General features: G+C 48.3%; 2 protein-coding genes across 2 annotated transcripts in view; both read left to right on the top strand.

The window, feature by feature from the left end:
- The window catches only part of Usp5 (ubiquitin specific protease 5), a 64,900-nt gene extending 60,055 nt beyond the window's left edge, over window positions 1–4,845 (top strand). The window contains exon 20 of the mRNA XM_070534521.1: window positions 3,748–4,845. Coding sequence (XP_070390622.1) covers window positions 3,748–3,929 — 182 coding nt within the window. The 3' untranslated portion in view covers window positions 3,930–4,845. The remainder of the gene's footprint in view (window positions 1–3,747) is intronic.
- A 9,035-nt stretch (window positions 4,846–13,880) lies between these two features.
- On the top strand, window positions 13,881–14,510 carry LOC139055824 (probable ATP-dependent RNA helicase DDX53). Its single transcript, XM_070533368.1, has one exon. The coding sequence runs from the start codon at window positions 13,881–13,883 to the stop codon at window positions 14,508–14,510; it is 630 nt and encodes a 209-aa protein (XP_070389469.1).
- Window positions 14,511–14,761: the final 251 nt, after the last annotated feature.

Below are 14,761 nucleotides of genomic sequence, written 5' to 3'. Positions count from 1 at the left end.
AGGGCGCTCGCAGGATAGATTCTGCATCTTGCAGATTCGGAATCCGGGCTTGTGGTAATGGCACAACAGCATCCCCGCCCTCAGATAAGGCGCCGGGAAGACGAGCTGCCTCCACGTGGCTCGGATGCCGGGCGCGCACGTTCGTCAGGCTCGTCTAAGTTCACGTCCAGTGTCGGGATGCCAGGTAACTTCACGTGCCCAGGTCCGACTCGCCAGGACAGGAGCTCTGCTCACCGCGTCGTCGCCAAGGCACCTTGACCAGCTCCGCTCGGGTCGTTCCTAAGACCTTGCTTCTCGCCACTGGTCCCGCTTGGTCGTTCTGCAGCTTGCAAAACCGACCGGCAAAAGGCAACACCCAACACGAACAAGTGCCCTCTGTCTCCCGTCAAACACCAGACAAGGCCATAATCCAAATCAACCTAACTAAATCGCTATCCCCTTTTGCTCCCGCTGCAACAAGAGGCAGGTGTACGATCTAGCACACAAGGCTCAAACAATCAGTTTTCAAATTAACAACACACCAAAATAGAAACAATTAATAATCAGCAATAATAATGACAAATAGAATGGTCCCCTTGAAATCGCTTTGGACCGAAAACATACTACTGAGGAAGCAAATGAGGTCATTCATTTTTCCCGGCGATATTTTCGCGGAATCCGAAGCTGCTTATATTTGCGACCCTGCTTATCCGTGTAGCGGCGGTACAATAAGCCAGATTCCTTGCCAAATGAAACCCCTTTTTTTTTCACTCCCCGTTTGATGCTCTTCCTCTGATCGGCTAATGAACAGCCTTCCTGTTGCTCGCGAATCAGACTTTCTCTTTCAACTGCAGCCTGCTCCTGCCGGCTGGCGGAAACCGGAGCGAGTGTGGAGCCCGCGTCGCCTAATTGCGGCGTCGAGTCTATATCGTGGCTAGCACTGCACGCGTCACTCCCACTCACTTCCAGGACCCGCTCGTCTAGGCCAGCCTCCGAGCTCTGCCTCTCCCGCGACTGCTCGCCACTCAAGTTACCTTGATCAGTCCGTGTGCCGCACCGCCTTTCGCTCACCGACGCAAAGTCAAGTTCCCTCGACAGCGGGCGCACTTTGGATCGCGTGAGCGCCATGTACGCCACGTCGGCAAAGAATGACTTGCCCTGATCCTTCAGCAGCTGCTCCGAGCTATTTGAGAAGAGGTAGGGAAATTGCTCCGGGAGGGCAGCAGACACAGCAGCCTCTGTGTTAAGTTTCCCAAACTCTCCTTCAATGACAACCGTTGCGATCGGTAAACAGACACTCCTCTCCTCGGCCACTTGCCGTATCCTAGCGCACTCTCCCGTAAAATCACTCGAGGAGACGAAAGACGGGTGAACAACGTCCATAGTTGCTGCAGAGTCCCGAAGTGCACGGCACTTCTTGCCGTTTACCTTAATTTCCTGCACATAGGGCTCCAATAGACGTATGTTTTTGTGAGTTTCCTGTATCGTTGCAAAAGCAATTCTCTCTGGGCAGCTTGCAGCGATGTGCCCTTGCTTTTTGCAATTGTAGCAGGTTAACGGTTTCCGTTTTTCAAAAAAACGCGTCGTATCATTTCGCTGTTTTGTTGCAAAAGCAATTTTCTCTGGGCACTTCGCAGCGATGTGCCCTTGCTTTTTACAATTGTAACATTTCCGTTTTTCGGGCTTTCCGGAAAACCCAACTCTCCCATCTGCCTTTTCTACGCGCACTGCCTTGCTGTGCAAGCTGCGGCGGGTGTAATACTCTTCCGCTAACTCTGCTGCCTTGTTTAGCTTAACCTCCTTTAGCCAATCTTGCAGCCAGAGCCTGACATCCTCATCAATGCAACGGTAGAACTGCTCCAACGCGATGCATTCGACGATTTTGTCGCGGTCGTCGTAAACCTCTTCGCCCTTCAGCCATTCCACCAGGTCGGCTTTTAGACGAAACGCGAAGTCAACATTCGACTCCTTACCCTTTTTTGCATACCGGAACCTCTGCCGGAAAGCTTCGGGCGACAATTTGTACTTCCGCAGTAGCGCTTCCTTCACATCACTGTAGCTCTCAAACGCCTCTTTCGATAAGCAAGTTATTACGTCTGATGCCTCCCCAGGAAGCAAGGCTAACAGATTCTGTGCCCAAAGGGATCGCTCAATGCTATTCCGTTCACACACGTGCTCAAATTTCACGAGGTATTTGGCCATATCCTCTCCGACGACAAAGGGTGGAAGCTGATCTCGTATTCTTGGAACATTAGAAGTAAGACTAGGCGCCGGCGAGTTATTTCGGATCTCCAACTCTTTCATTTTAAGCTCGTGCTCACGTCGCTCCCTCTCTCTCCTTTCCTCCTTTTCCTCCTCGCGAAGTTCCTTTTCTCTCCTTTCCTGCTCGCAACGTTCCTTCTCCTCCCTTTCCCGACGTTCATTTTCTTTCCTTTCCTGCTCGCAACGTTCCTTCTCCTCCCTTTCCCGACGTTCATTGATATCCGCCCAGGCCTCAGCGGCTTCCTCAGCCGTTACGTCCCCAGTCCTCATGACCTCAAGGATCGCATTCTTTCTTTTGGTTGAGCCCAACTCAATGCCCAACTCCTCACAAATTTCGAGAAGTTCCTTCACCTTGTACTTCTCCATCGTTCACACTGTCCTCCTGCTGTTTACCCTTTTTGAATATACCTGCCGTACGCTACTATAACACTACTAGTAAGACATATGCAAGTATTTCACACACTGCCCTGTTTACCCCCTCAGCATCCCCTGGTTTTCAAAACACTCTTACTAGGCTTGAAACACACAAGGTTATCACAATGCAACGCCAAATCCTTCCCTAAGCTACTATAACCTGTGTCAGAGAAAGTCTGGTGTTTGAGGTAAACTTCAGGCACTCACCGCGCCGAGGTAGCTGATGCCGGTCAATCCCGTAGCTGCCATCCAGTATTACGAACTTGCACCGCTGCACCACTATTACGACTTTGTGGTCCCGTAGCGCACGTCACCCGTTTCGTGACAGAGCGTTGGTAGCGAAGACTCCGAGCCTGGCGTCGATGAGCATAACAAAAGGGACTTTATACATTATATACAGGTTATTGTACAGGACAAGATCGGATCGGCACTGGGGCCGAGAGCTCACACAAACGCGACTGTTCCCGCACGACGGCGTCCGGCGAAAACGCGTGACACATCTCACCCCAGTCGGGAGCGACACTGTCTCCCGGTGGGTCGGCGGATCCTGTTTTCGAGGCGGCCTCCTCGCCGCTTTATAATCCCCGAGAACCATTGTCACTCAAACGGCCCAATACAAAGTCAGCACACGACGGTCGTCCGAGGGGTCCAACCAGCGACCGCGCTGGCCACCCGGTTCAAAGTTCGCGCGCGCGGAGACCTCCATGCAAAAGGAGGTGCGGCGCCGGGCTGTCTGGCACACGCTGACGCGTCTAAACACGTCGCCTGCCGATGCTTCTCCCGCAGGACACCGCTGCCTGACGGCTCAGCACCTTGACTTGTGAAGGGAGAATTAGGGCGCTCGCAGGATAGATTCTGCATCTTGCAGATTCGGAATCCGGGCTTGTGGTAATGGCACAACAGCCTTAATAACTAAATTAAGAAGTCTGATCTGACACACACACAAACAAGCCTCACTTTCCGAGTGCGGAAACTCGCTCTTAAAACGCTGGAGTCTTACAATCGTGTGAATACGGTATGCCCAGGAGCAAAGGGTGTCACTTGGTAACTTCCTTTGCAGGTTATGTGAGGGATCTTGTTAACCCTTTGCAGATTATGAGCTGGTGGCATTCATTAGCCACATGGGTGAGTCTACCATGGTGGGCCACTATGTCTGCCACATCTTCAAGGATGGCCGTTGGGTCATCTTCAATGACAACAAAGTGGCCTTGTCCGAGAACCCGCCCAAGGAATTCGGCTACTTGTACCTGTACCGGCGGGTGCCTGACTCATGACTAGATGGACCCTCACCGAAGCGAGCCAGAGTCGAGGACACTGCTACAGCATCTGTGGCAGCATCGAGCAATGTTATTTGAGTTGCAGGCCTGTTGCACTGCCTGTCATTGGAAGCAATGGACTTGACCAGTGAATCGAAAATGTGTTTGTGTTTATTACGGTTTGATTTCACGCTGCTTTACTTTTGTGCATTTCTTTCTTTCCATGTTGTTTTGAGACCATGTTTTCTACATGGTTGAATGTTGTAGATTTGCCTCATAAAATAAACAAAAAAAGCTTTCTTGAATATTGTCATAGATGTCTGAGGACATCCATCCAAGTGAAATAATGGTTGTCGCATGATGCTTTGTGTTCCATCAGGGATGATTTTCTTTTGTAATAATGATGTTGAAGAAACTTTGGTTTTGTTGCAGTGACATGTGCAGAGTGCTTTTTTTTCTTGCTAACTGTGTGATGAGCATTTGGTTATGAAGTCTACTTTTCAGCAACTTTGTGTTAAGACACTTACAGAAAGAATGTAGCAGTGTTTAGACATTGAAAAGCTTATGGTATTGTGTGCAGTATGTGGCTAAAGAGCTGCTTGTGCCTTTTAAAAATCTAGCTCTGATGGAGAAACAAGCAGGTGTAAATTAAGTAAGAGAAATTGTTGCACTTCGAACAACACTTGTTTATGACATTAAATGATGTGCCCACACTTTTCTACACTTGTACATACACTAGTGTGTGGCCATTTTTATTGTTGGTTTCATATATTCATTGTTTGTTTACATTCAAGCATTGACCACAGATTTTCATGGTGTTGAATTTTTCCATGGTCACCAACGAGGCACACACTATTACTTTATAGATCTGCTGTAACATCCGAGATCATGTAAGGTAGACTGCCATTTGAATAAACCAAAGTTTGCACACTTCTGTGCACGTGCATGATTTGCATGCCACTAGGCCCTAACACCCAAGGAAGGCCAACCAAGGCATGTTACTGGCTGACATGGGAGAGTAATCATTTTCGCCATATTGACCTGCAGTAGCTATAACCCCCTGTTGTCCACAGGCAGCGACATAAAATCCTTCCTGACTATGGTTGCTGCTGGTTTGCTTCTGCTGTCTTGATGAATAGCTCGCATAATGCAGCACACAGCGAATCTGCCTACATACCTGTACTGCCCCTACAGGTGTGCCAGTGGATGGCTCCCGTCTGTACGAAATTACGTAGTGAAACAACAAACAGTGCCCAAGCATCCTCGCTGCAACAAATATACGCCAAACATATGCCAATATGGCTAACACAAGTTATATCCCATGTGTTCCTTCTCTTGCTGGGGCGCATATGCTCGGTGAGGTCCTCATTGAACCAAGAGGGCCAATGCCAGAAGTAGTTCTACAAAGAGTGCGCTGATTCCATAGAGAGAGCAATCCATGGTCACATGGCATCACATAGTCTGCGTGTAGGGGGTCACTGCATCTTGTAAGGCATGCACGTCATTGCTATGCTGTAAAACGTGGTGCAGAGGGTGAACAGCTAATAACTGCATCATGTAAGCTTAATTTCTGTTCCAGTATGCGCATTGGATCTGCGTAATCTAAATTTTAAAAATAAAGAAAAAAAAAGCTACGAGGTTCTAAATCAAAATTATGCTTCCCACAGTTGGTTAAATTCAGCTTAAATGCAACAAGTTTCATTGAAGTCAGTGTAGTGGTTCCATGATGAGAGGATTTCTGTGTTGCACACGTATTCACACGGTGAATTGGAGTTGACCCAGAGCTGAAGCCTCCTTTGTTACAGTGTTGGCCATATTTCGGTCCAATAATGCATTCCCACTTCCCCTCTCTGTCAGCTTGTCAAGGGCGCATCATGAAAGCACAGCGTTATTGTGGTGAAGCTATTTCTAGGCATACTGGCACCTTGTATTAAGGAGAAAGGGAGAGATGCAGGTGAATGCAGACCAAATTGGGACCGCTAACCATGGTGCGTCATGCCTGTCCAATACATGCGCAAATCAAAATGATATAGTCTAACCCTGCTTGCCGCAGTAATGCCGCTCTCAGCATGGTCCCTTGCGACACATTGTTTTTAGCTCTAGCTACATTTTCTGATTAGTTATTAGGCAGTCGGTGTACTTGCCGCTACACGCAATTTTTGCAAAATGCTTTATCGCAGTACACATTCGTGCGAAGCACACCCGTCACTATGGTAAGTACAGAAAACGCTTGCTGTGTGAACGTAGCGAAATTTCGTCCCCGCCGCTGAGGCAGCAAGCCGCGAGCCATCAGTCGAAGCTTATTGCTAATGTGTTCATATTAGTATTCATGAGCAGCGATAGGGCTCAAGATAACGCTGACTGATTGCCGTTTACGAATTCATGGGAAACAGCGGAAATTACCAAGTTTGCCTGTAAGTGAAATGAACAGAGCGGCGAAAACTCGCCAGTACAAGCAGAAAGCTCAACTGAATTCACGCAATACGGCCTTAGCTACCAGCACCACGTTCACCTTTGAGTCGCTGAGCTCTGTTACATGGCTCTTTATGCATGGCTGGCGAATGCGATCAGCTATAGTGGCCTTGGCCGTAGCGTGTTTCACATGGTGCGAATTTGCTTGCGCTTTCGTACTTGCGGATGCGCAGGTGTGGCGATGGGTCGTGGGTATAGTGAACTAGAATATTTTCTGGTTCACTATAGTCGCGCGCCCCCTTCGTGCGTGCGATTTTTCAATGTTCGGCGTGCTGAACTTGTCTGCGAAAACGCGCGCGCGGGAAGGATGGGGTACCAATGGCAACGCGGATCGACGGACACGTCACTGTGGCCTGCCTGCTTAAATTTTGCTTTGATAAAGTAACGAGCTCTAACGGGGGAAAAAAAAAAGGTTTCGGAAAAACAGTTTTTAACTTGTTTTACTTTGTTTTTACGCGGCTTCCGCTAGGCGCTCGCAAATTGTAAAACCTCAGCCACGATCGGTGCATGTGAAAGGGAAACGCGAAGTTCGCATTTGCGGAAATTGTAGCTGCGATAAACGCAGTGTAAAATGGCATCACGTGAAAGTGGTTTATCGCGAAATAATGAGTGGATATTATTTGTTCACTCGTTTACAGCTTTCCACTGGGTCACGCTTTACTACTGATGCACCGCCCGGCGCGCTATGCATAACCATGAGAGCCCACTGCCGACCGAGGGTACTATTCTGGACATAGTCAAATTCCGCTATGTTGTCGAATTTGGTAATGGCGGCATTTAGAGCTGATTGGTGAGGCCCACTTAGTAATTAGGATCGTCGCCATGCACATCACCATCTTATGGCTGCGTTTATGCTAGTCAATTTTTAGTATTATTCTTTTTTCACTGACAACCTCCACTGTCACGTTTGGCCGGCTCTTACCCTCTGAAGCACCGGCGACGTTTGGTGTCCTAGGCGCGTAAGTACTAAGTTCCCGCATGTTACATTTCTCTTTCCTGTTACGTCGCGCACCACCGCTGAAAGCGGCCACGTCGCAGAGCCCGTCGCGCGGCGCGAAAGTATCGCCATCGTAGTGTTCAGCTCGTCCCCTGTCGCCGATCTGAACACGGCTCACGAAGTTGAAAGCCAAGCCAAGAGGAGATGGACGAAGGCACTATGGGTCGCACCACACCCGCGTTCTGTCACGCGGGTGTGGTGTCAGACGCTATGTCATTACATTCGATACCTTGCGCGGTTGTTTCGATATACAAGGCTGAGTGGAAACTGATATGAGTCTTAGCAAAAAAATGTCGCAGTCTCGGCCGAAAGGCGAAGCATTGATTGCGATGGGAAATTATTAGACAGCTATACGCAGTAAGGCTAGTAGTTTTATAAGCTGTAAAACTGCTCTAAAGATTAGCTTACTAATTAAGTTAAGCGCAGGCAAAAATGGGCACATCTCGCTCGGTGACCGCGAACGCTCGCTGTCGGAACGCTGGCAGGATGAAGAGCGGCAGCAGCGGCGAGCGAATTCCTCTTCTTGCAGCCTCTCGCTTCAACGCGAACTAGGCGCGCGAGAACACAACGCGCACGAAGCCATCAGCCATGCTCGGACGGCTAGCCTTCGAACCCATCGCGGATTGGGCGCCTCCAAGACGGGACGCGCGCGGCCGCACTCAGCAGCGCCTCGGCCGGAATGGAAGCGGACACGCGCGTTACTCTGCCCTTGTTCCTTCCGCCTCACTTAGCCCACATCTTCCCGCTCCAGCTAGCGTGCTCGAAAAGCCGGCGCGCACTCTCCCCACCTTCCTTCCTTCCTTGCGCGCTGCAGAAGACGCCGCTGCGCTAAGCCACCATCCTCGGTTCACTCTCGCATGCTTTCCTTCACACCTACAGCATACGGCACGCGGCCGCAATGTTATCGCATTTGGATTTCATATGGAATGTCACGGCGACGCCGACAGCGGAAATTTGCCTGGAGTCTTCATATTGCTACGGAACAGTGTTTGCGATGACGAGGAAGCGAGCAGTGTGAAGACGACGACGACGATTAGAGGCTAGCGCGGGCTGTCGCCTCTTGGCCAAGTGCGGCGTATTTCGTTGTAAATATACTTGTATATAGCTTTTCCTATGCGTCTTCCTACGTAACAATATAAATGTCATCGCAATAAAAAGGTAATCGAAGATTCAACCCAAGCTCCATATGGACATTGCAAACCTCATTTAGCGTGGTTCGCGGCTACTACTGCTCTAAGAAAGTGCAATGTTCAATCTACTACCAGCCACTGATAACCAGCTTTGATATAATCAGGCAGTGATAATATTATGGTGGCTTCCTATTCAGCTTCAGAGAAGGTTTTGTTTGAGTAGCTGTTTGTCTCATCAGTATGGCTGCCGTAAGTCTTATCGTATGTATGTTTTTCCTGATAATGCATTCTTGTGGTCCATCTAAGAGCGTATCAACGGGTTTACACTGTATTTCTCTTATTAGTATCCTGACTTCTTGACTGCCTCTAAAACAGGCATGGCCCTGTATAAAGCCCCATTGCTGAATAAGTAATTGTACATCCCAGTCTGTTTTCATTCAGAGAACTGCATATTGTAGTATTCAGCTTCCCATTTGAAAGACAATTTGTAGCAGCCATGGCATGATGGCAAAGTATGCTAATACTTATCTCTTTTTGTGTGTTTTCTGTGCCAGTGTAGCAACTATAAATTATCTCCTGACGCAGGAGAGCCACCTTTTGAATAGTACTGTGAATGTAGTAGAGTTTTAAAAATTCTTTGTTCCGTTTAGCGGATGGCTGCTTGCTGCTAACTATAGCATGTAGTACACAGTTTTATCATTATTCGTTATTCAGTCAGCATATCCATTTTAGTCAGCAATCAAGTCTGTGTTTTCCGACTGCTTGTTATGTTACCCATCTGCGGCAATTATAAGGGTATGTGTTTGTAATTGGGACAGCATATTTGTGTTTTAACCTCTCTTTTATTTGACCACCTGCTAAAAAGGTGGAGGCTGCTTCTACAAACTACTATTCTACCGGCTACAAAATTTTTTCCTAAACGCTCTCGGTTGTTCCCGCCACTGCATCTGGTAGAATACTTTGAAATCTCTAACGAGGCTACACAGCGGGCTGCCTGAAAAATGCGTCGCATGATACTGCGCGAAATCTGCGTAGTTTTTCTTTTGTTCCTTAAGACGTTCACACCATCACCCTCATTCAGTCGAGGCAGGGGACAAAGTACAAGTAAGCCTTATTTGAATTTCTTAGTTTGCAACTTGATCACTTCTGAGAGCTCTGGCGAACGTGTTTCTTATCCCTCTCCTCTCCCCCCCTAACTTGTAGCCCACCACCAGTCCAACGACGACCCATTTCCACTATATTCGCTCTCCCTGTAAAGGATGCACAGTGGCAAACACAACGTCTGTGAGGTGAAGCTACATCTAGAACTTGAGCGCAGCGGCACGCGGTAAGAAAACGAAACGCATAGCATGAAATTAAAGTTGCCTTTAAGTCAGTCTCCCCTTAATTCGTCATCATTAATTTAGCAAATTCTTCAAGTGATCACTTGGAACTGAGTGCTAAAATAGAACGTTTTCCTCAAGAAAACGCTTCTATGGCAATTTTGCTTGCGCTGTTCGTGCCCTACGGCATATTAAGTTCGTCATTTGCTCAAAGCGTTCGTTATTAAATCGATGCTTGCAACTTCCTCCTGACAAAAAATTCAATTTTTATAAACTATGACACTCAATCAAAGCGCGTTTGGTTATTTATTGTCAACTCCGTGGAACAGGAGCGTCTTCGCTACGCAGTGAAACATGGTGCAGACCGCGAATGTTAGTATACAATGCGTACATACAATCATAATTATTAATTGTATCACGTACAGCCCCATAATCCAATTACAGTTGAACACTTCTGCCACGATGCAATGTGCCATGTGAGGCGATGATAATGTTAAATCTTCTCAGCGATTATGAACAATGACGTACAACAACGCCTCAAGCGCCTCAAGCAAACGTGTCTTCCTGTGTGTTCTGTGAACTACGCAGACATACAGCAGTGGTGCACGCAAGGTAACGTTTACCATCAACTCGGCACTCTCGTATTGGACTAAACGTTGAGGAAGTTACACATTCGCCGCCAACATCACCACTAAGTATCGTCAATCCAAGCAAACAGCATATAAAGCTTCGCTTACATCGATTCTCACAGTGCGTGGGATCCGTCAATTTTTTTTTCATTTACTATTGCTCGGTGACAAATTTATGAATATTTTCTCCCGCTCTAGAAGTACTATAGTCATTACAATGATTTGTCATGTAAAGGCCTGTTTGTGCTATAATTTAAAGAGGTATGATCTTACAGGCGCGGGCATCGATAAACCAAATTTAGGAGCATTGACAATGTTTGTGTTAGCATAAGTGTATTTGTAGAAAAAAGAAATATTCTTGCCAGGCTGTTAGAAACATCCTTGACGCCACTCGTATAGTATATTCAGCTCATGTACTTGTATGCGGTTTACGCCAAGTCACTTAATACGCGTTGGCGAAGCTAAAGAAAGAAAGAAAGAAAGAAAGAAAGAAAGAAAGAAAGAAAGAAAGAAAGAAAGAAAGAAAGAAACCATGCATTCACCAGGAAGCTTTCGTGAAAACAAAAGCACGCTGTCGCAGAAAACGACTTCCATTTTCGTGTTTTTCAGTAACAAGTGCACAATAGGTAAAACAAGCCTAGAAGTTTAGCAGAGTTTACAAGTAGTTTGATCTGTCGGCGGAATTTTCCAAGACTCAATAGTATCGGGAGTGAGTATTTCAGTAGAAAGATCATAGGTATCAAGATCAATACCTTAATTACTGCTAACGTCTCCGCAGTTGCACGTGAAAATTGCTTCATCATAAAGTAGTGCCTGTTATTATGCGCAGCACGGCACATCTGCTTAAATTCGTGCTGAACGCATGGCGCCCATCAGGCGGGCGTTGTTGAGCGTTCTCGAGTCGGTCTGTGTAGATCGAACTCGTTGCAAGTTGAGCACAACTACTCGCCGAAACGACTGCGCGTAACTTTCGTACGCCGCGCGGTGATCGAACGGGCCTTCACACATCCGCCCGAATGCCGTTCGCACTAGACACTATTTCTTTCAAATTTGTTTGCCCAGCCCGCCATTGCATCTCGCATGTGGCGTTGTCGCGAGGCCTTAGACAAATTACTGTGTATTTTTAGTCGCTTTACAACCTCACAGCCTGTTTTGAGGAACACCTTAAACACGCGACATGACGTGCGACGTCAGCTACTGGACTTTTTTGGACTGCGGCAGTGTCTGCAATCTGAACGCGTGCGACGTCAGCTACTGGACTTTCTTGGACTGCGGCAGTGTCTGGAATCTGAACGGCGTCCAATTAAACCGCCTATAGCATTCGCATACGCGATACATGCCTCCATGAGACTCACAAGGCTCGACGAGACACAATGAGGCCCGCTGCCCGGGCCTGCGGGCAACGTCGGCAACGGCGCCGCAGCTCTTGCGCCCTTGCGAGCTCGCTGCTGAACCTCGGCTCGCAACACAGGTGCGTTTACATACGGGTTACAATCTTAAAACATTTGCAGCCTTTGGGGTGTATATTTGCCTCACAACGATAATCGTCATCTGTGTGGCCCGCATTTCCTTTATTTAACGCTGCGAGCCCGGTACTTCCAAATCACGAACGGCATGCTCGTTATCAGCGTGACACAGCGTTCTCGACAGGAAAGTAGCGAGCGCAGCGTTTTCAAGAAAGGAGACGCAAGCGGGGCAGATGACGATTATCGTCGTGAGGCAAATATACACCCCAAGGGGTGCCACTGCTTTAAGAGTGTAGTGGATTTCGCGCGCTTGTGTGTGTGGTGCACGTACCAGTTCAGGTCTACATTCTGCTTTAAGAGAGAGTCTGAACAGCGATATTAATTCAGTTTGGACTGGCTTTCTTAAAAAAAGAAATTGTTTATTTGGCTCATAAAAATTGATTACATCTCGAAAAATATAAGCACCAAAGTTTCCTTTGTTGAATATCCCGTTTCAATTGTGTGTCGTAACTGCGACGGCACGAATTTGTTTGTTTATTTCCTACTTTTACACTTTATTCATCAATGCAGACATACGATTTATACGAGTTGCTTGCGCGGGAGGAAATACCAAACTATCATGGCAGTTTCGTCCATAGGGCAACGAACTAGCTGGTAGCGATGGCAAGGTTTAATTACCGCTGCGCTCGAACTCGTCGGATGGTGTTATAGCTATACGCGGTTGCAACTTGGCGAAAAAACAAAAAAACTGCTGCTTGGCAAAAGGAACAGCGCCCTGGCAGCTGCCAGACAGCTCACAAAGCTGGTGTGATTAGGAGAGCTGCCAGCGGCGTTGGAGGCGTTGTACCTGCATAGTGCGCAAGATGACATCGGCGAAAGAGCCGCCGGTGTCAATCAGCATTTACAGAAATATTAGCTAACGTTAGCTTGAAGTTTACTGTCCGTTCACTACTGCATACACACAGAATCTCAAAAGGAACGCTAATGTGCACCGCTAATGCCAGTAGCGGAAGGCAAAACGGTGACCCCGAGCCAAGTGAGAGAAGCGTTGATCACGCGTCCACTTCGTTTCGTCGTTATGCAAGCTCCGCGCGCCAGCCACGCATGCACCGTCGGAAGCGGGACACCATTAACCACGGCGCCAACGCAGCGAATGTGCTTAGAGCGTCCGTATAATTGTTATCGCGATAAAATATTTATTAGGACTTCACTTACACACACGGCCGCTTGCGAACACTGCGGGCACATCCGCGTCGTTTTCTTCTACTATAATCGTGTTCACTACCCGGCCTTTAACGCTGTAGCCGTGGCGCTAGCGGCCAACTAGCATAACTAACACGTCTGGACCTCCGGAACGAAAAGGCTGCGAATATTAATTTGCATTGACGTTGCCCCAGAAAATTCGATATAGTTAGTCGAAGAAAGCGGCACATTTCCCGCTGGCAATTTTAGGGGTTTTCGTAGGAAGCTTTATGGTCACAGTGCGTACAAAAAAGTATGGGTGGCGCTAGCTGTAAGCACACGCATCAGCTTGTTATTCATTTTGTATTATTTCAAAATAAGCACCAACTACAGACATTTTACTCGACAGTGCGTCTTGGAATTGCGAACAACGTTCTCAGAGCCAAATAATTTTTTTTGCCTCCTCGTCTTCCTCGACCTGCAGCGCGAGCTTCTCGGGGCACGCGCTGCTTTCGAACGCGCCGGCCGGGACATTGCCAGCCAGGCCCATGTCGTAGTTCGTCCACGTCAGCGATAAGTACCATCTGCCCGTGTAAGACGGCTGCCGGCAACACCAACGCTACGAAGAGCAAGAATACGATTATCTTCAGTGACAGGCGACCTGCAGCCGCCGCTGCGCAAGAGGACTTCCGTAAGAAGATCTGGTTTACGCCGTCGCTGACACGACTGTTCACGCGAAGAGAGAGAGACGCAAGCACCGTGGACGCAAGTATGGCGCCAACGCGGTCCTCTGTCACCAAAGAAGATCCCGCCAAGGAGGAGCCACGGACTTCGCTTGAATGGGCCAAGCTGCCTGCCAAAAGCGACAAAGAGGAAAGAATGTCCAGGGCAGATTTTTTACCAGTGGGGAATAATTTCTACGCCGAGGATCCCGAGGTTGCATGCGTGACGGCTCAGGAGGTGGGTGAATTCAGGTCAGCCAACAACGATGTAGTTTCCAAGTATCCCGGAGCGCAGGAACGTCCACCCCCGAGCGTAGCATCTGACCCATTCACATCATTCGAGTATCTAGCAATCTTAGACAATTTCAAAAAACAGTCTCGGTGTTTTAGCAACACCTGGCCAATCCTGCATCGATGTCACGACATGATTTCTATTGCACAAAAGGGTACAGGCAAGACTCTGGCATTCCTCTTACCTGCAGCCTTGGTCCACGTCGACAGCCAGGCTCTTCCAATCGAGCTGAGCAAGGGCCCTACTTGTCTCGCCCTGACCCAGATACGCGAACTTGCCCAACAAATTGAGCGGGAAGCGAAGAACTGCCAAGGGATCAGGTTCGTATGCATTTATAGCGGTGGCAGTCAGCGAGAGCAGATCGATGGCGTTCAGCAAAGTGCGTAGATGACGTCGTGACTCCTGGCCGGCTCAACGACCTAGCCATGAACAAGGTCATCGACCTCGGATGCACCACTTTTCTTGTTATGGATGAAGCGGACCGCATGCAGGACGTGGGCTCTGAAGTGCAGACTAGGAAGGTCATGTTGGGCATCAGGCTGGACAGTCAGACAGTGATTACAAGTGCCGCTTGGCCAGAGGTGGTGCGTCGTCCCTCCGAACAGCTACGCAACAATCTCTTCCAGGCGTTGATCGGA

This window comes from Dermacentor albipictus, chromosome 2 (assembly GCF_038994185.2).
Source record: "Dermacentor albipictus isolate Rhodes 1998 colony chromosome 2, USDA_Dalb.pri_finalv2, whole genome shotgun sequence".
Classification (NCBI taxonomy): Eukaryota; Metazoa; Arthropoda; class Arachnida; order Ixodida; family Ixodidae; genus Dermacentor; species Dermacentor albipictus.
This window is presented reverse-complemented; position numbering and strand designations above follow the sequence as displayed.

Bases quoted from the DNA above. Each gene is read 5' to 3' on its own strand.
- LOC139055824 (XM_070533368.1), top strand. From the start codon at position 13,881: ATGGCGCCAACGCGGTCCTCTGTCACCAAAGAAGATCCCGCCAAGGAG.